The sequence below is a fragment of the Triturus cristatus genome, chromosome 4_2 (genome assembly GCF_964204655.1).
Source record: "Triturus cristatus chromosome 4_2, aTriCri1.1, whole genome shotgun sequence".
Taxonomy (NCBI): domain Eukaryota; kingdom Metazoa; phylum Chordata; class Amphibia; order Caudata; family Salamandridae; genus Triturus; species Triturus cristatus.
The window spans coordinates 59,088,322-59,111,378 of NC_140586.1; the positions used below are offsets into that span (position 1 = coordinate 59,088,322).

General features: G+C 48.5%; 1 protein-coding gene across 1 annotated transcript in view; it reads right to left on the reverse strand.

The window, feature by feature from the left end:
• LOC146832970 (mitochondrial adenyl nucleotide antiporter SLC25A23-like) overlaps window positions 1–22,371 on the reverse strand; it is a 191,059-nt gene extending 168,688 nt beyond the window's left edge. Inside the window, exons 1-2 of the mRNA XM_085600506.1 lie at window positions 20,859–22,371; window positions 17,907–18,033 (exon numbers count right to left, since the gene is read on the reverse strand). Coding sequence (XP_085456632.1) covers window positions 17,907–18,033; window positions 20,859–21,413 — 682 coding nt within the window. The 5' untranslated portion in view covers window positions 21,414–22,371. The remainder of the gene's footprint in view (window positions 1–17,906; window positions 18,034–20,858) is intronic.
• Window positions 22,372–23,057: the final 686 nt, after the last annotated feature.

Sequence of the window (23,057 nt, forward strand, 5' to 3'; positions counted from 1 at the left end):
CCAACCCAACAAACTAAAGACCAATATCTAATGGCCATTGCTAGGCAAAAAGTTTGAAGGAGCAAGCACAGGCCATGGAGTCCGCCCTTGTATCCTTATGAGATGACCTGCAACTCACAGTGGACAAGAAGAGAGTGGCCACCCCATTGCTTCTGAAGTTCCCAGCAGCATTTGACACTGTACATTACTACACACTACTACAAAGACTCCATCGCCTTTACAGATGTGAAAAGTCTCTGAAATGGATTGCCTCATACTTTAAGGGCAGCTAAAGATTGGTGTGCATACCATCAATCAAATCAGTCCCTAAAATTAAATTTTGTGGCATTCCGCAGGAGTCCATCATTTCTCCTCTCTTATTCATCATCTACATAACAATCTCACCAGACGTGATTCGATTGCTCAACTTCACCTGCTACAATATATAGATGATAAGCAAATAATTCTGAAAATCGATGGCCCAGAAGACCTCTATAAGTCATTACTTGACTACTGTGTTGGTGCTTGTAAAGCATGGATTATAAGTAACCACATAAAGCTCAAAACCGTAAAGACAGACATTGTAACTTATAGACAATGGTGCAAACGAACAAGTTACTTACCTTCGGTAACGCTTTTTCTGGTGGATACAGTATCTGCTTGTGGATTCCTCACCTTGTGAATATCCCCTGCGAGGACGACGTCACAATAGCATGGCTCCGCACGCGGCTCCGCTGACGTCACTGGAGCCATAAGAGAGCCTCGTCAGCGTGATGACGTCAGTTCCGCCCTTTTTTTGCCGTGCCTTCGAGGCACACGGACGGACCGACAACAATATATATATACAGTATACACAGTACATAATATTCAAACCAACACACACTGTGTGAAGTCAATGCAGGAAAGCAAAAGAAATAACACTTCCTTTGACAGTAACAGATAGATTTTATTATTTATCACTATTGTAGGTATACAAGGGTGGACAACGGGGAGGCGGGTGGGTCAGTGAGGAATCCACAGGCAGATACTGTATCCACCATAAAAAGCGTTACCGAAGGTAAGTAACTTGTTCTTCTGATGGATACATCTGCCAGTGGATTCCTCACTTTGAGAATAGAGTCCCACAGCAGTCTCCACTCCCGGAGTAGGGTGTCCACCCTTCTGTACCAAAAAGTCCTAAAGGACGGAACGTGCAAAGTGTCCGTCCCTCCTCACCTCGGAATCTAAGCAGTAATGCTTCGCGAAAGTGTGGAGGGAGGCCCAAGTTGCCGCTCTACAAATGTCCTCCACAGGAACACCTCGAGATAAGGCAGATGTAGAAGACTTTGCCCTGGTAGAGTGAGCCCTTATACCCTCTGGAGGTTCCTTACCGGCCAAAGAGAAACAGATCTTGATGCACAAGATAATCCATCTGGAAAGGGTGCGCTTGTGCACCGCTCTGCCTTTCCTGCAGCCAATGAAGCCCACGAAGAGTTGGTCATCTACTTGAAAGCCTTTAGCTCTAGCGAGGTAAAAACTCACTGCCCTTTTAGGGTCCAAGCGGCGAAGCCGCTCTTCCTCCTTGGAAGGGTAAGGGGGAGGATAGAAGGTAGGAAGGGTAATGGACTGCCCAAGATGGAAAGGAGTTACCACCTTAGGCAGAAAAGCAGCCCTGGTCCTGAGTACCATTCTTTAAGCATGAATGGTCAAGAACGGGGGTTTCGAACTCAGAGCTTGAAGCTCACTTACCCTCCTTGCCGAGGTAATGGCAATGAGAAAAACTGTTTTAAAAGACAATTGCCTTAAGAGACACTTGTGCAAGGGTTCAAAGGGAGAACCCATCAAGTAAGTTAAGACAAGATTTAAGTCCCATTGAGGCACAATAAATGGATTGGGCGGAAATTTGTTGGAAAGGCCCTTAATGAACCGTAACACAATAGGTGATTTAAACAAGGACGGCTGATCCGGCAAGCAAAGGAATGCCGACAAAGCCGATAAATAACCCTTCACAGTAGCTACAGCAAAACCTTGCTGAGCTAGAGAGAGAGCAAACTGAAGGCTGTTGGATAAACGAGCCCTCAAAGGGTCAATAGACTTCTCCCCCACACCAATGGACAAATTTGGACCACCTATAGGAATAGATAGACTTGGTGGAGTGACGCCTGGCAGACAAAATCACGTCCACCACGTCAGGCGGGAGAGAAGAAGAATTCAGGTTGCCCCGTTCAATCTCCAGGCATGAAGGTGTAAGCTCTGGAGGTGGGGGTGAAGAACCTGCCCCTGCAACTGCGAGAGGAGGTCTGCCCTGAGAGGGAGACGGAGCGGAGGGCACGAGGAGAGGTGGAGAAGATCTGTATACCACACCCTTCTTGGCCAATCCGGGGCGATCAATATGACTTGGGCCCGGTCTTGGCAAATCTTCCTCAGAACCCGAGGAATCAAGGGTATGGGAGGAAGCGCGTAAAGGAGATGGGAGTCCCATCTCAACTGAAATGCGTCCCCAGAGCTCCCTGCATCGGATACTGGAGACTGCAGAATGACGGGCAGTGAGCATTCTCGTGAGTGGCAAATAGGTCCTCTCGAGGAGTTCCCCACGTCCGAAAGATGTGACAAACCACCTCCGGATGGCGCCTCCACTCGTGGTCGGCAGAGAACTGCCGACAGACTGTCTGCACGCACATTCAGAACTCCGGCCAGATGATTTGCCATCAGACAAATCTGATGATCCTGAACCCAGGACCAGAGACAATGCGACCCCACTCCTCCCTGCTTGTTGACATACCACAGCGCAGTAGTGTTGTCCGTCAGGACTTAATCCAACTGACCGCGAAGTGAAGGGAGGAAGGCCTTGAGTGCCAAACGTATCGCCCGCAACTCCAAAAGGTTGATGTGCAGCAACCTTTCCTCTGGAGGCCAGAGGCCCTTGATCTCCAGATCCCTCAGATGCGCACCACACCCTAAAGTGGATGCATCCGTTATCACTGTGGCCACCGATAGAGATAGATGGAAGGGCTTTCCTTGAGACAAGGTTGCCCTCCACGCTCCAAGACAGATCCGCTGCAGCTTCTCTGGAGATCCCCACAGACTCCCCGAGATCTCCGTTGTGCTGATACCACTGCCTGCGGAGATACCACTGGGGCGTCCTCATGTGCCAGCGTGCATGGTTGACCAACAGAATGCAGGAAGCAAACAGATCGAGCAGACGAAGGACCTTCAGGACTGGAACGACCACTCCATTGTCAGTCAAAGGCTTTATTTCGATAAATCAAATCATAAAAGCATCACATTAACACAAAAAGACATTTATACAAAAACAAATTTGAATTAACCGTTAATTATGGACATTTTTTCCAAAACATATCAAAGAGAATAAAAACAAAGTTAACAATTTAAGATTTAAAGTTTATCCTTCAATTAAAAAGCAAATTAAACATTAGATGCTAGCCTTTTGGCTCTAATGGACCATGTCCACGATAAAATTTTTGAAAGACCACAAACGTACAATGTCCGGGTGTCCGATGTTAGAATACGGAGTGCCTCACTTGAGTGCCTAGTGCCCATACACCGACATATAGGTTTGAGCCACGCTTGCCTTGGGCGCACATAGGCCGGACAGACAAACAGAATATGCGGTACAGTCTCTACACTAATTTGACAAAAGGGACAAAAAGGACTTGTCTGGGACGGGGGCTTCCAATGGGCAGTTAAAGCACGCACTGGAAGAGACCCTACCCTAAATCTAAAATATAGGGCCCTATCATGGGATTTCCATACCAGATCTAGGTAGAGTTCCCGAGATGGAACATCTTTATGTCTTAGGAACTCTTCCGTTAGCCTGCCAAGAGTTGGGTCAGTACTAACTATTGGTAACCCAGTTCCAATAGAGGGTCTTTATAGTCGCTTTCGGGGAGAGGACCGACTATCCCAGGCTTCACTAAGACCTAGCTAACCAAGGAGATGTTTAACATCTTTAAGCCATTTTATTTTATGCCATCCCACCATTGACATTACTTCCGCTAGGCCCTTCGCATACTTGGCAAGTTCTGGGACTAGCCACAGTCTAGCCCATAGAAGCAACGGCCGGAGTTTTGCCAGATCATTGATGGGTTGGCAACCTAGGTCAAGCAACAGGGGTATCATTGGGGTACTCTGCGGAAGTGACATAATGCCCCTCAAAAATTTATTCTCAGACCTTGTCAATAGATCTGTGTTAGATGTGCCCCAAAGCTCTGCACCGTAGAGGGCAGAACTAACACCCTTAGCCTTATAAATGTCAATAACAGGTGCAATAGGTCGGGTCGTGGCAGATCGCTGCTCCTTATACAGCGCCCCTGTAACCCGCTTCTGTTTTAGCAGCATTTTATGGAGAGGGGTCCATTGCATGGTATCTGAGATACGGATACCTAAATAATCGCATACAGTGACCCTCTCCAGGGATACATTGTTAAGTACGGGGGGTCGCCCAAGTTTTTTCAGGGGATTTAGCACTAGAAACTTGGTCTTGTCAGTATTTATGACAAGGCCACGTTGGTCACAAAAGGCCTGAAAGTTATCTAGGAGGCCTTGGAGGCCTACCGGAGTCTTTGATATTAGGAGCGTGTCATCGGCGAATAAGAGGATGGGGATTCGCTCCCCTGCCATGGATGGTGCATCTGATGTTTTTTCGAGTAGATGCTCAACAACCCCATTCATATATAGTGAGAAAAGGGTTGGAGCAAGAACACATCCCTGGCGGACCCCTCTCCCCACCGGTATCCTGTTCATTTTCTGCCCCTCGGTGCCCCACCTCACTTGCGCAAAGTTATCTTCATGTAGCCTCACTAGAATAGACAAGATATTAGGTGGAATCCCCATATCTGCCAGCACACTCCATAGTTGTCCTCTGGGCACAAGGTCAAAGGCAGTCTTTAAGTCGATAAATGCAAGATAAAGACTGCCTTTGCCTATGACAACCACTTTCCAATAAATCGACAATAACCTGAAAGCCTGCTCTATAGTGCCGGTGCCAGCCCTAAAACCCGCTTGATAATCAGAGAGAATCTCATTATCATTAGCCCATTGAAGGATTCTCTCAAGCAGCACCTTCCCCACAACCTTCTGGGTCGAATCTAATAAGCTTATAGGGCGATAATTGGCTGGGTCCTCCCTCTGGCCCTTTTTAAAAATGGAGACGACCTCAGCCCCATTCCAGGATTCGGGGATAGCGGCACCTTTATCAATTGCAGTGAGTAGGGTATGAATAAGCTTCCCCTATTCCGGCAGATTAGATCGAAGCAGAACCCCAGGGATGCCATCAGGGCCAGCTGCCTTTTGGGGGACAATGCAGCTAATCGCGTATTCAACCTCCTTAACTGTAAATGGGAATAAGGTGTTTTCTTCAGGTAGTATTAGGGAGCTGCAAGGAGCGGAAGTAATAGCGATTCCTAGCTGACAAGAATACAGGCTTGAAAAATGATCAAACCAGGTCTGCCCAGTAATATTACAAGTAATGAGCTCACTATCGGGCCTGTTCCTTGCCCTTATAGCGCTCCAAAAGCAACCAGCATCCCGCCCAGCACTGGCCTCTCTAAGTGTATGCCAATATGCATCCTCCCACTCTTTTTTGGCTTTTGCAACCACCCAGTTATATTCTTTCCTGGCTTGCTGGATCAGGGGTTGTGACTTCGCCTTGACAGCCTCAATAAGGGCAGATTTCTTCTGTCTACATTTGAATGTATACCATCCCTGCTTCACATTGGGCCTCTGGCACCCTGTTACCCTACCCCCATGTATATGCGCCACGAATTGATTACCTACCGATTTTAGGGTCTCCTGGAACAGTGACGTAAATCTAGAGGGATCAGAATGTTCTAAAGAGTACATCTCCATCTCACTTAGCGAGGCATCCACAAGTTGTCCTATAACCCGAACTTTAGCCTCATCTAGGGCAACTTTGCGCCATTTGAGGCGCCTTCCACAATTAGATGGAATAATTACAGATGTGGACTTTAGGTTGCATGGTGAAGCTAAACTATTTTGTTTTACCCAAAGATGCTTTAGGGTTAAAGACAGGAAGTTGTGATCGCTGTCTACAGTGGGTATTGCTACCATATCTAGGACAAATCGCCAAAGAGATAAGTCAAGGAGAATGTAATCAATCCTAGACGTATGATTCGCCCTATTGTATGTGTGGGCGCCCAAAGGATCTGAAGTAGTTCTGCCATTTAGTGCTCGTAAGCCATACTCCAGGGTCATAGCGTTCAACTGAATCGCCCTCTGTGTCCATCTTTTGATTGGTTGGATCGCTAGTATAGGTATACCCCTCTTGGAATCATCCTCAGTGACATGTAAGATGTCTTCAGCCGCAAGGGACTCAAACGTACAGTTAAAGTCCCCCGCGATCAATACTTGTGTACCATCACAGGTATCACCAAGAGCTTTTTCCAGCAGTGCTACTGTGGGGGATAAAGAGCTACCTTTGGTGCCCCTGGCATATACATTAAATATGTCAAGAGACCTCCCGTTGTCTAATCCTCTCAGTGAAATCCTAAGGATATCAGGTGAGATACTATGTTTTTGGGTGATGCTGCAGCCCAAGGAAATGCTCACCCATATGAGGAGGCCCCCGAAGGCCGACCCCTCCCCGATGGTGGCAAAACTGCAGGTAAAAAATACGTTAAATAGCCGACCTTATAGTTAGGTTCAAGGCTCCATGTTTCCTGAAAAATGCATATAGTATAAGACTCCACCAGGGTATTCCAGTCTGGAAGAGCGGTTTTCTTGGCAATTCCTGCTATGTTCCAGCTCATAATCCTCAGATCGGGCCCAGCAGCCTCCACCTTATTCTGCGGACAGATAAAGTGATCACTAGGTGGTGTTGGTGATTCACCTCCAGAATCAGTTGCCATAAATAATGGCGGAAGAGCATGCGATAAAGAAGCCTTGCTCTTCCGGACAGAAGTAACTGCTGGAAAGATGGAAGTCCCCAGGGGGGGTAACAGATATATTGTTGCAATGCGATAGACCAAATCCGGAGGGAGAATTATTGGCACGCTCCCCCACAATTGCTATGCAATTACTGGTTGCCTCCACTCGAGGTGCTAACTCAAGTCTATCCCCCCTATAAATTACCTCAGGTTGGGCTGAGAACAGGTGTTTAGGAGGAATCCCAGGAGAAGTAATTGGAGACCTGCACCCTTTGGGCCTTCTGCTATCATCTGGGGCTGACAAGAGATTCAAAGGCAAGTAGTCTCTGCGTCAATACCCGGTATTGTTTCCGAGGTGAATATCTCCTCTAGCAAAAGCAGGGTTTGGGTAGAATCCAAAGTTATCAACTTGCCCTCCCCACAGTTGGTTGCCAATGCTCTGTCTCCGATACCAGCTTAGTGGCCGCGGGTAAAAATACCCCAAATCCGGGGTGCTAATTCCACCCTCACCATGCATGTTCTGCTGGCTACAAATAGTCCTTGCTACTCTGTCTTTAAAATTAACTAGGATACAATCCCCTTGGATGTCCTTAGTCCTTCTTCCCACCCAGCTAACTCGTCTAACAAGAATAATCCTGCCATCTAAGCCCCTCGGAAGTGGCCTATTATTGTTTAGCCAAAATGCAACTTTGTTTTTAAGTTCAGTGTATGATTCCGTTTTTCCCTGCTTTAAACAAGGGACTCCTACCAATACAGCTACATAGGGCATACAAGCTGTAGGCAAATTAGTGCATGGAGGGTTAATTTCTCTACTATGAGCTAGGTCAAGATTTAAAGATTGATCATTACCTTGTCTCTCTATATTACTACAATTCTGATTGTCCTTCTGCAGCTGGGTAGGTGCGCTATTACGTGTCCCCTTATCCCCGTTGGATGGTGCCTGGAGCGTTGGATTACTAACCTTATTTGATTTTATGGCTATCGCTGGAGCTTTGGAAAGGCTTTCCTTGAGACAAGGTTGCCCTCCACGCTCCACCAAGACAGATCCGCTGCAGCTTCTCTGGAGATCCTCACAGACTCCCCGAGATCTCCATTGTGCTGATACCACTGCCTGCGGAGGCACCACTGGGGCGTCCTCATGTGCCAGCGTGCATGGTTGACCAACAGAATGCAGGAAGCAAACAGATCGAGCAGACGAAGGACCTTCAGGACTGGAACGACCACTCCATTGTAAAACAAGGGAATCATTTCCTGTATGTCGAGAATCCTTTGTGGAGGTGGGAATGCTCGACACACAGTAGTGTCCAGTACCGCCCCTATGAACAGGTTGCGCTGAGAGGGCACCAGGTGAGATTTGGGCACGTTTATCGAGAAACCCAATTTGTACAACAGCTGAGTTGTAACCTGCAGATGATGAAGCACCTTCTCTGGCGACTCCGCTTTGATCAGGCAGTCATCCAGATAGGGGAAAACTGGAATCCCCGACCTTCTGAGATGGGCTGCCACCACTGCCATCACCTTGGTGAAGACTCGAGGTGCAGTAGTAAGACCAAACGGGAGAACCACAAACTGATAATGTTGCAACCCTACCGTAAAACGAAGATACTTCCTGTGCGACTCCAGGATCGGAATATGAAAATACGCATCCTGCAAGTCGATCAACACCATCCAGTCCTCCTGTTGCAGCGCTTGAAGAACCTGCGCAAGGGTGAGCATCTTGAACTTCTCCTGCTTCAGAAAGAGGTTCAAGATCCTGAGATCCAGGATTGGACGTAGCCTGCCATCCTTCTTGGGTATCAGGAAATACCGGGAGTAGCATCCCTGACCCCTTTCCCGCTCTGGAACCACCTCTATCGCACCTTTTTTCAGTAATGTTAGGACTTCCTCCTGCAGGAGAAGAAGGTGGTTCTCCGAGCAAGCACCTTGGCAAGGAGGGTAATTTGGAGGGAATTCCCGAAAGGGAAGAGCATACCCATTTTCCACAAGATTTAGAACCCAAAGGTCTGTAGTGACTGATTCCCAATCTTGCAGAAAATGGGTAAGCCGACCCCCCACAGGACCAACATGATCCAGAATGGTGGATCTAGGGCTGCTTTGCTGTGGCAAGAGGGAGGGAGGTAGAGGAGGAGGAGGGCTGACAACCTCGTGGACGACCTCTGTTCTTGCCCCTGTAGGTCTTATACAGGGTATTTTGCTGCTGCTGAGGCTGCCTGTAGGTCCGAAAGGACGACCTCCCAAAACCTCTGTACCTTCTGTAAGAGGAACCTCTAGGCTGCGCCTGCAGGCCCAGAGACTTAGCTGTGGCTTTGCTGTCCTTGAACCATTCCAAGGCTGCATCTGCTTTCTTTCCAAACAGTCCAGAACCATCAAAGGGTAGGTCTAGAAGTGTTGCCTGCACATCTGGAGAGAACTCCGACGACTTAAGCCAAGCACTTCTTCTTGTGGCAATCGAGGAGCCCACTCTGAATAACTTGACGTGCAGCTGCTTGAGTGTCCGACAAGACCTCATTAAAATTCTGCGTGTCCTCCTCAGACAATTTAGGAGCCAGCTGTTTTGCAGAGTCCATTAGGGCGTGGATGTAAAGGCCCAAAAGACAGGTGGCATTTGTGGACTTCAAGGCCATACTTGCCGAGGAGAACACCTTCTTGGCTGACTGGTCAAGCTTTTTTGACTCTCTATCACCAGGAACTTGAGAAATGCTCCAGAATACTTCTTCGAACAGGCAGCTTGAACCACCAGGCTCCCTAGGAGAAGGATGGGATATTAGGAAGTCCAGATCTCCTGGAGCCGCCCTGTACCTCCTAGCAACAGATTTTGACACTGTTGGAGCCAAAAAGGGCTTACGCCAAACCTCCATAAGTGGCTCAGTGATGGCATCATTGAAAGGAAGCAAAGGTTCTACTACAGTGGAGGGAGAATGAAGAACCTCGTCAATATATTGGACTTAAATTCAGCCGCTGGGAGCTGCAAGTCTAAGAGCTCCGCTGCCTTCCTTATAACTGTGTGATAAGGAACCACATCCTTAGAGGGAGCATCTGAAGGAGGAAAAAGCTCCCATTCTGGGGACATATCAAGGCCACTTGCCTCCCTTAAGTTTTCAAATAAGACATCTGACTCTTTAAGTTCACCTTCCTCCATTTCTTCTGCCCGATACCTCTGCTCTTCCACAATCCTCTGCGCCTCACGCCTGGATCTTATCCTCGGAACCGGCGTCGGCGGCGCCACACATGACTCCGACAGAGCCGAACACGGGTCCGGAGGCACAGCCTGAGCCGAGCGAGGTCGAGCTGACGGAGCCGGAGATGAAGGGAAAGGCGTTGACGTCCTCGGCGCCGGGAAATGCCAGGACGGTGCCGCTGGAAGGAATGGCATAAAGGGAGCCTGAGCATAGGCCAGAGGAACCCCCAAATTAAAGGCCATTGGACCCATGGGACCCGAAGGTGCTCCAGAGGGGTACATTGCTCTTATAAAGACACCATACATGGCAATCAAGTAATGCGATGGATCTTGACCCGGGCCAGGTAAAGGTGGGTAAGGGCCCGATAAAGGCTGAGGCTGAGGCATTTCCGGACTCGGGCCAATCGGCGTTGACGGTGGAGCCAATGGAGTCAACGACTCATCAGGTACCGGAGACTCTTCCACCGGAGCCGGAGAATGTGTCGGCGTCGGAGATGGAGCCGGAGCACGCTCCGGAGAAGCTGCAGGCGAAGCCGGACGAAAAGGTGAAGCCGGATTTGAAACCGAAGGAGAAACATAGTCCTTACGATGCCGAGGAACTGGAGAAGTCGATTTCGGAGCCGTCTCCTTATCTGAACGGCGTCGAGAGCCGTGCCTCTTCTTCTTCTTATGCTTCTTTGATTTTGAAGCATGACCAGACGTCGACTTCGAACCTGACCTGGACCTGGACCATGATCACCTTCGACGTCTCTTCTCCTTCCTCATCTTCGCCATGAAAAGCGTGGCCTCTCTCTCCTTTAAAGCCTTCGGGTTCATCTTACGGCAGCAAGAGCACCCCTCGACGTCGTGATCCGACGACAGGCACCAGACACAATGTTCGTGAGGATCCGTGATGGACATATATCCTCCGCACTCTCTACAGGGCTTGAACCCTGACTTCCTCGACGACATCTTCAGGAAAGAAGCAAGAGAAGACCAGAAACACAATCCAGAAATACAAAGTAACTAGACAAGCTACGGAGAGTCCTAGAAAACCGTTAGCGTCGACGGCGCGGAAAAACGGGAACTGACGTCATCATGCCGACGAGTCTCTCTTATGGCTCCAGTGACGTCAGCAGAGCCGCGTGCGGAGCCATGCTATTGTGACGTCGTCCTCGTCGGCGTGGAGAGCTACATAAAATTTCAGAATTTTGCTGGCGCAGGGGATATTCACAAGGTGAGGAATCCACTGGCAGATGTATCCATCAGAAACCAGTCTACTGATACATGGCCCAAGGAACTCGAGTGCCCACCAACTACATCGAGAGGAGAGCAACCTAGGAGTAACCATGAATTCAGACCTATCATTGATACCACATAGGTCACAAAGAAAACACTGCAACGCATCTTCCCATAACTTGGTGACAATAAAAGTTATCATCTATGCCCGTAACTTAAGCTCAACTATACCCAAAGACCCCTTCTGTGCTTCCACCTCAGACAAGGCACAACACCGGCCCTGCAAATACTTCACTGGCTACCTGTAGCTAGACGAGCAATGTTCAAGGCACTTTGCATCGTCCTCAGTCTCCCTGGGAGAAAATCACTATACCTACAAACTAAACTCAAGCAATACAAACAAATGGTTTTGCACCGTAGATGGTCATACCGTCTTATTCTTAGAAATCCATAGGAGGAACTGCTTTCTCAGTACAAGCCGTCTAGCTCTAGAATGCAACACCAGCCAAGATTTGAAGCTTCTAGGAGCACTTACAGTTCTGAAGAGAAGTGAAAACATTGCTGTTTCCATGATAAAGCAAAAGACACACAATTGATGGACGGAATGCAGAACAAATCAAAAAATTCACCCCCAGTCAAGAGATCTGGGTTAAATCCATCATTCTTTTGCTCATCATGCCACCCCAGTTTAGACCCAGCCATACGCAAATCAGTCTTGACCCTGTGCGCCAGGTATGCCCAGATGTGGGTCCTGGACTCACCGTGCCACTGGATTCAAGCTATCCTGGCCGATGAGGGGTGAAACCCCGAAACCGGTCCTAGGATGCTTGTTTCCGGTCCAGGGAGGACCTGACTTGGCAGTTCGGGCTGGACTGTTCCCATGAGGTACAGGGTCAAGACTGATTTGCATATGGCCAGTTCTAAACTGGGGTGGAATGGTGAGCAAAAGAATGATGGATTTAACCCAGATCTCATGACTGGGGGTGAATGTTTTGATTTGTTCTGCATTTCTTCCATGAATTGTGTTTCTTTTGCTTTCTCGACCTAGGTGTGCTGGGTATGCCCAGACGTGGGTCCCGGGCTCACTGTGCCACTGGATTCAAGCGATCCTGGCTGATGAATGGGGAAACCCTGAAACCGGTACTAGGATGCTTGTTTCCGGTCCAGGGAGGACCTGGCTTGGCAGTTCAGGCTGGACTGTTCCCATGAGGCACAGGGTCAAGACTGATTTGCATATGGACAGGTCGAAACTGGGGTGGCATGGTGAGCAAAAGAATGCCACAATACAATCAATAACTTGAACTATCATGTATAAAGCAGTTTGTATCATTCAATGGCGCTCATCTGGAAGAGAATTGAGCCCTGAATCTCAAATTGCTTAAAGCTACATAAAATCCAATCTAGAAATAACGTTGCCAGTGATTTGGTACTGCACTGGTTGCAAGGGCCCACAATGAACCCCACCTATGAAGTAGGTTCTCTAAGTCAGTTGTGCCCTCCATGGAGACCATGTGAAAGGACTCATCTCGGAGCATGGCACAGGATGGTTTCTCATTGGTTGAGGGAAGGTGGTGTGCTGAACAGCAGAATTTGTCATAGGCTGAGGCAAAGATGTGTGCTTGATTCGACGGTTTCTCATTGACGGAGGCAGAGGGGAGTGTTAAAAAAGAGAATTTTTGATTAGCCGAGGCAATGGGGTGTACTCACTTGAGCTGGTTCTCATTGCCTCAGACAAAGCGGTTGCTCATTTGTAAGATTTCTCATTGGTAAAGACAAGTGGTGTACTCAACTGGGCCACTTTTACTAGCTAGATCCATTGGTGGGCAAACCGCTCTATACTAGCAGCTGCTGCACCGTGACATTGTTTGAAACACTCTTCACCAAAAATAGTTTCTTCAAACTGTTTCTGATTTAAGCTGTACTGAGTTCACATTGTTTTGGACTGGTGTGGACTCTCTTGATTGACCAATGAGTTGAAGGAGGTTGAAGGTGGGGTCTACTATAGATCAGGTACCTGCAATATGCTAGAGCTGTGGGCAGGCCTGAGATTGGACCAACTGCAGGGGGTCCTTCAAGTAGGAATACAAGTTGAGCAGGATTGTAGGTAGGAAGGATGTACCACAGGGTATAGATGTGGATAAAGCACTTCAGAGGGCAGAAAGAACTCTCAGAATGGAGACATTATTTCAGTGAGAGTGTTGACAGGATAGGCCCTGGGGGAGCACTGAGTGAGGCAGCGGGTCCCCTAGGATGGGAAAAGTATCGGGCAATACTGTTGGTAAGAGCCTGGAATGGGACAGAGTGTATTAATGGGGTGGGGAGGTGGTGGTACTGCACACAGGGTGGCAGGAAGTGTTGTGGTGAAGTGATGGGGCGAGCAGAAAAGGGTGAGGGTGTCAAAGGAATGCTGCCTGTCCAGAAGCATCGCACTCTCTGCAAAAAGGGTTAATGGGAGAATTCCCCGAATTGGATACAGACCCCTACACAGTATTAATTCACTGTGGACAAATGGCATTCAATTATTTATTTATTTTAGGTCTATTAACCACGGTAAAAGCCACTTGTGCTGCTAAGTACACAGATCCTGCTGGCTCAATCTACTCTGAAATGATACTTTGTGACAGAACTGTAGATTTGTTTATGGAAAAGGCCTAATAAGAAAAAATGCCTCGCTGCCACAGCTTTGCTCCCTCAGCCTTTAGGGCGCGAGTCTAAACTATCCTGAAGCCCATCACTTCTGGTTCTTCTCAGTCTAGCAGGTGAAAGTCAACTCCCAAAAAATGCTGCAGTCCTGGAGTCTGCCTCGACCAGGCCTGCATTAAATCCACAATTCAGTTTGACTTATTACTCAACACTGTTTATCCATAATCTCACAGGCTGATCCCACTTCAGTGTCTGGCAAATAAACTGCCTATTACCTTTGTCACGCGGCAGCCCAGAGCTAGTCTAATGGAATAAGATTAAAAAATGGATCCTTCTCCAAATTACAGTCAAAACACACCTACCTATACACACACATAGAGAAGCACAAACATGTCAATCCCAGCAATGCAGCATAAGAAAGACCTCAAATGTAGAAGCTGTTGCACGGTTTATTTCTAAATAGTATGAACAATTGGCGTACTGCGACACTGCTCACTTTAGCACAAGTGCTACAACCAGAAAGAGCCTGGACCTTCCCACGGAGAACTTTTCGAGGAGCCCTCTTTAGCAGTTACTGGACACAGAAAGTTAATTATATAAATCAAGAACTAGTTTGCCTCCACCTATATATTACTACAACAAATAGTGATATTTGTATGTAAACCAGGAACCTCCACCCATACAGTTACAACAAGTTGTGAAACTCTAGTTTGTGGACAATATTTTTGGTAAGCTCTACTTAGAATCAGTCTCGGTGGCTGCTGCCGCTTCCTTCTGTTGAAGTTATTCCTAAATCATGTTAGCCGCAGCTCTGTTGTGGATTTTGATGGGTGATTTTTCGCTGTACATTTTTGGTTGATGAGGTCACAATTTCTATGTGAAGCTTCAAATCAGCCGTCATGGATGTTTGCAATGGTTGACCTACAAAGCGCTTCTGGGCCAGGCAGTGCTTTCTGGTTTCAAAGGGGTCGTCTCCCTGCGGCTTTTCCCAAATCTCAACTGCATTGCAAAAGCCCTGGGTAATTAACTCCCTTCAGATGCAGCACCTGGGTTTGATTGCAAAGGGTTCCAATTATTTTGCCAAGATTATCTAGCACTCTGTCCTTGTGTCGGAGGTAAATCAATAGTAGTTTTTTCTTTATGCTTTACAGGTGTCAGTTATCGTTTTACAATGTTTTATTTTCTGGAAATTAGCAAACTTAACTTTCAGTGTGTTTTGCGTTGCCGAGCATGTGTCACTTTAAAGCTGCATCCATCGACCACCCAGCCAAAAAACAACAGAAGCAATGGGTGTTCTATATCCAGGCACCCAAGATCTGTAATGATGTCACTGTATAAATCAAGACTTCTGCAATTTAGGAAAGAGCTGAAGACACACCTCTTTAAAGTACAGTATACATCACTGCAAAGTAACCGCCCACCTCCACTCTCAGAACCTCTTTAAAGTACAGTATACATCACTGCAAAGTAACCGTCCACCTCCACTCTCAGAACCGCTTTAAAGTACAGTATACATCACTGCAAAGTAACCGTCCACCTCCATTCTCAGAACCGCTTTAAAGTACAGTATACATCACTGCAAAGTAACCGTCCACCTCCACTCTCAGAACCTCTTTAATGTACAGTATACATCACTGCAAAGTAACCGCCCACTCTCAGAACCTCTTTAAGTACAGTATACATCACTGCAAAGTAACCGTCCACCTCCACTCTCAGAACCTCTTTAAAGTACAGTATACATCACTGCAAAGTAACCGCCCACCTCCACTCTCAGAACCTCTTTAAAGTACAGTATACATCACTGCAAAGTAACCGTCCACCTCCACTCTCAGAACCTCTTTAATGTACAGTATACATCACTGCAAAGTAACCGCCCACTCTCAGAACCTCTTTAAAGTACAGTATACATCACTGCAAAGTAACCGTCCACCTCCACTCTCAGAACCTCTTTAAAGTACAGTATACATCACTGCAAAGTAACCGTCCACCTCCACTCTCAGAACCTCTTCAAAGTACAGTTTACATCACTGCAAAGTAACTGCCCACTCCCAGAACCTCTTTAAAGTACAGTATACATCACTGCAAAGTAACCGCCACCTCCACTCTCAGAACCTCTTTAAAGTACAGTATACATCACTGCAAAGTAACCGTCCACCTCCACTCTCAGAACCTCTTTAAAGTACAGTATACATCACTGCAAAGTAACTGCCCACTCTCAGAACCTCTTTAAAGTACAGTATACATCACTGCAAAGTAACCGCCCACCTCCACTCTCAGAACCGCTTTAAAGTACAGTATACATCACTGCAAAGTAACCGCCCACCTCCACTCTCAGAACCGCTTTAAAGTACAGTATACATCACTGCAAAGTAACCGCCCACCTCCACTCTCATAACCTGGCTACCCCTCCAGACACTCATTGCCCTTTGAGCCTTACTTCGTTGCCTTTAGGCTAAATCTGAGATATACAAATACCACATACAAGAGAGGAAGACTTTGGTCGATGGATGGTGCGATGTTTAAGGGAAACTGTTCTATTTTGCTTCCCTTTCGGCCCCTTCCACAAGCCTCCCAGACCACCATTTTGTTTTCTTGATGGGGTAGGAGTATTTGAGCTTGAGGCAGAGAGTAATAGCACAAGGAACAGCACACACTTTTCTAAACTGCGTTTTCTTTAATTAGCGGCGGTGATCGAACAATGGCGCAATCTGAGGAGAGTCCAATGCTGTTGTGATATATTCATGTACTACCAGTTCCCATCTACAGATTTCTTTAATCACAATATTTTAAAGATAGTGACAGTTTTCAAAAAAGAGAATTTCACTATGTTGCAATGTGCAATCAGGTATCACGGCTATCAATCAACATTACAGATATCCGGCTAACATTTTCTTGGCTTTGAGGAAGTGGCGAGAAGAACTTTGCTAAAGGACTGTGTTCTTTTTTGGGTCTATTGTGCTTTGTTTTTAAATTTATCTTATGTTGTCCTACTTGTCTCTGCACTTACCTTCTCCCAGGTAACTGTTACTGTTGTAGACTACCAGGAGAAGGACAATCCCATACGGCAAGGGTTGCACTGGATTTGTGGTCATGAGGATACGGGGTCTCAAGCAGGGGCGTAGCTTGGTCAGTAAGACAAGGGAGGATGAGGGCTTCAGATTTTCCAATAATCCAGCAGGCATATAATGTTAAAATACATTATAGGACAAGCAGGGTGCATGAGAGGGGCCTAACAGGCAGTACAAAAGTAGAGGAATGCAGATTGGTAGGAGTACTAAGTGAAAGAAAACACAATTTTTTGTAAAATATCATTTTCGAGGACTTTCAAAAAAGAGAGGAAGAGAGTATATCTGCATTTTGTCTGTGTGTATGTAAAAATTCCTGGTGAAATCAGACAGACAGACACCTCACCATACCTGACTGAATGCACCTGTACCCAACTATTTACCAGAAAATTCCTTTGTTAGGGGGGTGTAACCCCCGAGCCTACTCCCCTGGTTCAAGTAAGGTCCAGTGGTCACATGGGAATCAGGGATAGTAGTACATGGGAAGAGTAGTCTATGTTCACATGAGGATGGGGGAAAAGCTTACAGGTCACAAATATTTGGTCTGGGGTAAATGGTCACAACGCAATGTAGATATGTGGGCACGTTTGACTGGGTACAAGGGTTTGCAGTACATGGGTTTTAGCGTTTAGGGCAATGATGGCACTAGATCCAATCAGAGAAAACATCATAAAATAAAAGTTGGCTCAACAGGCTAGAGTCCAGCAAGCAGGCTTGTGCCACCTCTTCAAGGGCAAGGAAGAGAATTGTTGAGCCAGAAAAAATATGCAGGATTGAGACAGAGAGACAGGCAGAGGATGAGACAAGCAAGGTAAGAAATACACAAGAGGTGAGACAGCACAATGGATAAGAGACTAGGGGGGAAGGCAGTCTGCGACACAGAAGAGAGAGACCTTAAGAAGCTGCAGGAGTGCAGGCGGGGCAGGAGTTGTTGCATACCGTCGTTGTTCTTGTCCAGGCTGTGGAACATGAGGAGCAGTTTCCTCTCTCGCTCCTGCAGGTAGCGGGTAAACTCCTCAAAGTCCAGCTGCCCATCCTCGTCCTTGTCACCCTCCTTGAGGATCTCCTGGGAGGAACAAGAGTGGCCGTGAGAAGAACTGAAGCACCAGCAGCCCGAGGGCCTTCAACAAATGTCACACACAGACCCCTGACAAGTGCTGGAACGCCAACTACAGCCCAGGACAATAGAACACTTGCTCCCTAGGAACAGGTTGGTGGCTGGCTGGCTATTCTTTGTCTTTGAAAATAAAAGGGACTTATCACCTACGAAGGCATATTTTACTCTTTAACTGTCATTGACGTTTCAATAAGCGGTGCACCACTCCACCAACCTGTTCCTTCAGTTGTCTGCAAAGCAGTTAGCACTCCTCAACGGCAAGTGCTGGAGTTTTTTTTTGTGCACGCTCTTTCTATTTCTGATGACCAAGTAATACCAAGGGAACTACATAGGGTAGTGCGGTCTTTGTGTCCGCCGTTGTCCGGTACCACAAACTAACACTTGCTCCCTAGTAACTTCCACAGCCAGGTGTAAATGCACCTCTGACATCTGGTGTGTGGTGACTGCCCTGGCACCTCCACCACAGTTATCCTACGTTCAACCATGCGTGCCCCTATCACCCACCTAACCCCTCACTCCCAAGTGATGCAAGATGGCGTCTCTTTAGCCTTGGGTGCCCCCTCGTTCTCAACTCCTTCTTTCATTTCAATAATTGATTGCCGAAGCGCCACCAGTTCCCCATCCGCCAGAGCCCCCATACCCCCTTCTTCTGCCTATCTGCCCCACCTTGAACTAGTGGAAAGAGGATTCTGGACTATCTGGAAGGCGCATAAGAAAGGGAATTTGTAGTATCCTGCTTTTGTTATGCAAGGTATTTTACTGCCAGTGCCTGTGCCCGTGCTCCGACTCAATAGATGGTTGGAGTCTAATGAGCCTCGGAATGTTGGGACAGAGAGAGGTGAAGTGACAGACAGTTGGACTGGCTGAGCAGCAGACAGGCTGCTCCTGGTGGGGCTCTGATTTACAACTTAACTACTTGATGTTCTGAACTGAACTACTTGTTATCTTCATGAATAAAATATCTTGAATTTCAACCTACCTGCGTGGACCTCCTCACTACAGAATTACTTTCTCTAATGTCACTTTAGTGGACTACGACAGGACTAAGACCCCCAGGCCATCTAGGTTCATTTTCAAGTTTAAGACCCCATTTGATGTATACACCCCCCTCCCCACCCCCCCAACAGCGGGTTAGTAATCTGGAAAGAGGAAGCTGGGTGAGAAATCGCCATCTTGGGGTCTTACTGGGAAACAAACTGACTATTAACGTCTTGCGTGCAAAGCAGATGAATCTCTTTGAATTGGCCAATAGAACAGGTTAACTGCTCCCAGACAAAAACAGTATTTTGTGTTCACCTTGAAAATACTCCCCACGAGGAGCATATAAAAACCCCGGAGACAAAGTGCTCCGCCTCACTACAAACAGAAGGGTCTGGAAGAAAGGAGCCATAGATTCATAAGGAAGGAAGGCCATGTTTGACTCCAGGCCCGTGCCCTAATGAAGGCATTACTCCAGATTCATGAGCATCAGACTGAACCCTCTTAGCTGGTTTTCAGCCAATTTGGGTACTTTACCTAAAGTTGACTGTTTTTTAGACTTTTTTTTGGTTGCTGCTTAAAGTTATACTTTTAAGCAGGACCACTGCAGTACCCCATACGCTTTCTAACACGGCCACTATGTATGTACTACACATTAAGTCTTATATAAAAATATGTTTCCACCTTAATATCCTGAGGTATAATTTGCCTGCTTGGCATAAAAATGGTCTTGCTTAAAAATACCCCACTGACCTGCCCAGTTTTGAGCTTTCCAAAAATGATGCTTTTAGCTACCCAACAAAGTAAAGAGGCCTTACCTTATTTGCTGCTCGAAAAAGTTGAAATAAACACCAGACCAGTGGGTAATAAAACAGGAAATGCCTTCAAAACCGAGGAGTCAAGAGTGAGAGGATGAGACTCTATTTGGGCCCTGCTGCTCACAGAGCACTGCAGTTGTGACAGCGTCTGTCTGGGTGAATTTTGTATAGAGTCCAGTCTTAGGAAAAGGTTGTTTATAGTTCGCTGGACCCCTCTTGTCACCTCCAGGCCCCACACTTTGCTACTGCGCATTCATATCCCTTCCCTGTGGTTGCCCCACTAATTCCACAGCCCGCAGGTGCTCTTCTCACATGCCTGATCTTTATTGTCCCGGCCCCATAGGAGCAGCTTACACCTGTTAACCGGCATTCACCCCCTTACATCAACTCCCCTCCCTCACCTGTGGGGCCTTCGATCACCTACCGAGCCTCTGCCATTCGCCTCCAAGTCTGAACGTTTCACCCTTTACGTGCTCCACGGGTGTGTATCCCTCCACCAGCCCTTTCATATCGCACTTCCGTGGATGTTCTCGACCCTTTTGGCCCTTTTCTCTCCCCCTCCTGTAGGCTCCTGTCACTGTCACCTTCCATCCTTTCCTCTTCCCCTCCTAATAGGTGCCACATTCCCCTTTCTCCTCTTCTTCCATGAGTGTACTTCTCGTTGTCCGTCTTTCCCCCTCCGGTTCTGTCCCTCTGACACCCTACCACTGTCCGGAGGGTTCCCATCTCAGGATGTCTGCTCCCCTGACACCCTCCCCTGGCCCAGGCCACCACTTTTATCTCCCTGTCACATGAGCGTGTTTCTCACCTTGCAGCCTTTCCTCTTCCCTCCTCATGGGTGCCAGAGTCTCACCTTCTGCCCGTTCCTCGCCCCCTCCCACGGATTCCCCCCCTGCCCCATTCCTTTCCCTGTGCTCTGGGTGCCAGTCTCACCTTCTGCCCTCCCCTCTTCCCGGCTTCCACGGATGCCACACTCACCTCCTCTACGTTGGTGAATGCGTGCATGCCCATCGCTGCCAGCCCCTCGCGCAGCTCGTTAATGTCCACTCGGCCATCCTTGTTGGCGTCCAGTTGGTCAAAGAGCCGGGCCCAGAGCAGCTCCCTTTCGGGGTCCCTGTGCGCTGCTAGTGCCGCCACCCTATCCTGGCTGACCACGGGTGCCAGGGCACCCCCTCTCTGGTGGTCTCTGCCATCCTGACACCAGGCTAGAGGCAAGAGGGCTCCGATATAGGGGTGCCTGGTCCGCTGATATCGAACTGGTACACGGACGGGTCCATTATCAGATCCTCTCTGCCCCGGGCACCACCCCGGTGTCAGCACAGTCCAGTTCTCGGGGTCACTGCTTCGCTGACACCCCGCTGACCTCAACACAGTTCTGTTGTCTGGGTTCGTGTTCCGCTGGCATACGGCCACTGTCTGTACGGTGCCCGTACCCAGGTGCCTGCTCCACTGGCACCCTCCTGGCCTGTGGCCCGTGTCACAGGAGGGGTGTCCGTACTCTTCGCCGCTGGTTCGACTCTCCATGCCTGCCATGCTTCTCCAAGTTCAGTCACTCCTCGGGCGCCGGGGCCCAGGCCTCCTCATGCCACTGCCGGGGTTACAGTCGCGGTGTACTACGGTGGCATGGTTCCGGCGCCACAGTCCAGTCCCGCCCCAGCTGCTGCCTCCTGAGTGTTCGGACTGGTCTAGGTAGCAACTGCCTGGGTGCAAGGCACCTCAAGGCGCTACACTCCTCTGGGTGCTTGGTGTTCCTTGGGCTGGAAGTTGCCTGCTGTGACTGCTGCCCTACTGCGAGAGTTGGGTGTCAGCTCTGGTCCTGCTTACCCTCTCGTCGGCCTGCCTTGGCTTCTACGCATGTCTTGCCGGTGGGTGCTGTTTAATTTGGGTGCTCCTGTTTTGGTTTCTATGCGCCTCTTGGGGCTGGGCGATGCCGGCACTTGGTCCGGATTCCTCCTGTTTCGTTATCCGCGACCGGCTCTAATCCGGCTCCTGCCTGCTGTGCGTGCGCTCAGTTTCCCAGCCCGCTCCACTGGCTGCCTGCTCCCTTCTGCTGCCTGTCCCAGCCTGCTCTGTTCTCAGCTGAGCTCTGAAACCTGAGCCTGGGCTGCTGGTACAGTCTGGTTGGTGCCTGCGCCCGCCCGCACAGGATTTCAGCGTCGGGGAGGGGTGCAAGAGCCCGGCTGGAGTGCGGTTGCAGCTGGTATCCAGCGTTTAGCCACCGTTCACTGCCCCCTGCCTGCAGGCTGCAGCCCCCCCTCCACGCTCAGCTTCCCACCCGCCCCCTCCCCTCCGGGCTTCCATACAACGCCCTCAGCGTCTCATTCGGTCACCAGACACCACTAAGCCTGTATTACTGTCTTCAGCCGGTGTTAAGTGAAGTCGGAAAAGAAATCCAGGCGAAGTAAGGGCTGAGATGGAGATTTATTGTTGGCGGCTCGGAAGAGCAGAGAACCTACGGTCCTCGGTGTAACTGCTCTAACCGCAGAAGTTCGAGCAGAACACCCAGGGACAGCAGAACGCGGGTCAAACTTAAAGATAAACACACGTGTCCCGAGCAAGAGCCCGGGACAATAACAAGGTGTCCTTAAAGGGACAAAGGACAACTAGTTAACACAACAGCCGGAAACCGTGTCAGGCTTTCTAACAACCTTAGGCCCCTAGGCTGAGGTAATCCCCTTGCAGTGTGGGACTGGACATAGGGCAAATAGGGAGTGCCTGATGGGCTGGTTTGACAGGTCAGTGTGTGGGTCGTTGTTTGGCTGTTTGTGGGCCTGTATTATGGTAGTGAGCTGTTTTTAGGACTCGCCTGATCCAGCGCATGCGCTGGTCTGGCGAGACTTATTGAGAGGGCTCCAAAAAGTGCTACCAGGCCAGCCTAGAGCCACAGTGCATGTGCGCGGCGCTCGCTTGACCGCGATTACTTTCACTTTCACGGCCGCTTTGATGTTTTATCGCAATCGAGATCACTTTCACATTCGCAGCCGCACGGCTGCTTGGCATAGCCAATAGGTCTCGCTTTTGGGACCTTATAAGTATTTAGTTATGCAACTGTTGCATGGCTAAACACTTATAAGGTCCCAAAGGCGAGACCTATTGGCTATGCCAATGCTTGTTTACTGTTGATTTCCCTAATATTGCCTCAAATGTTGCCTGCATCAAGCACAAATGCATGCAGTC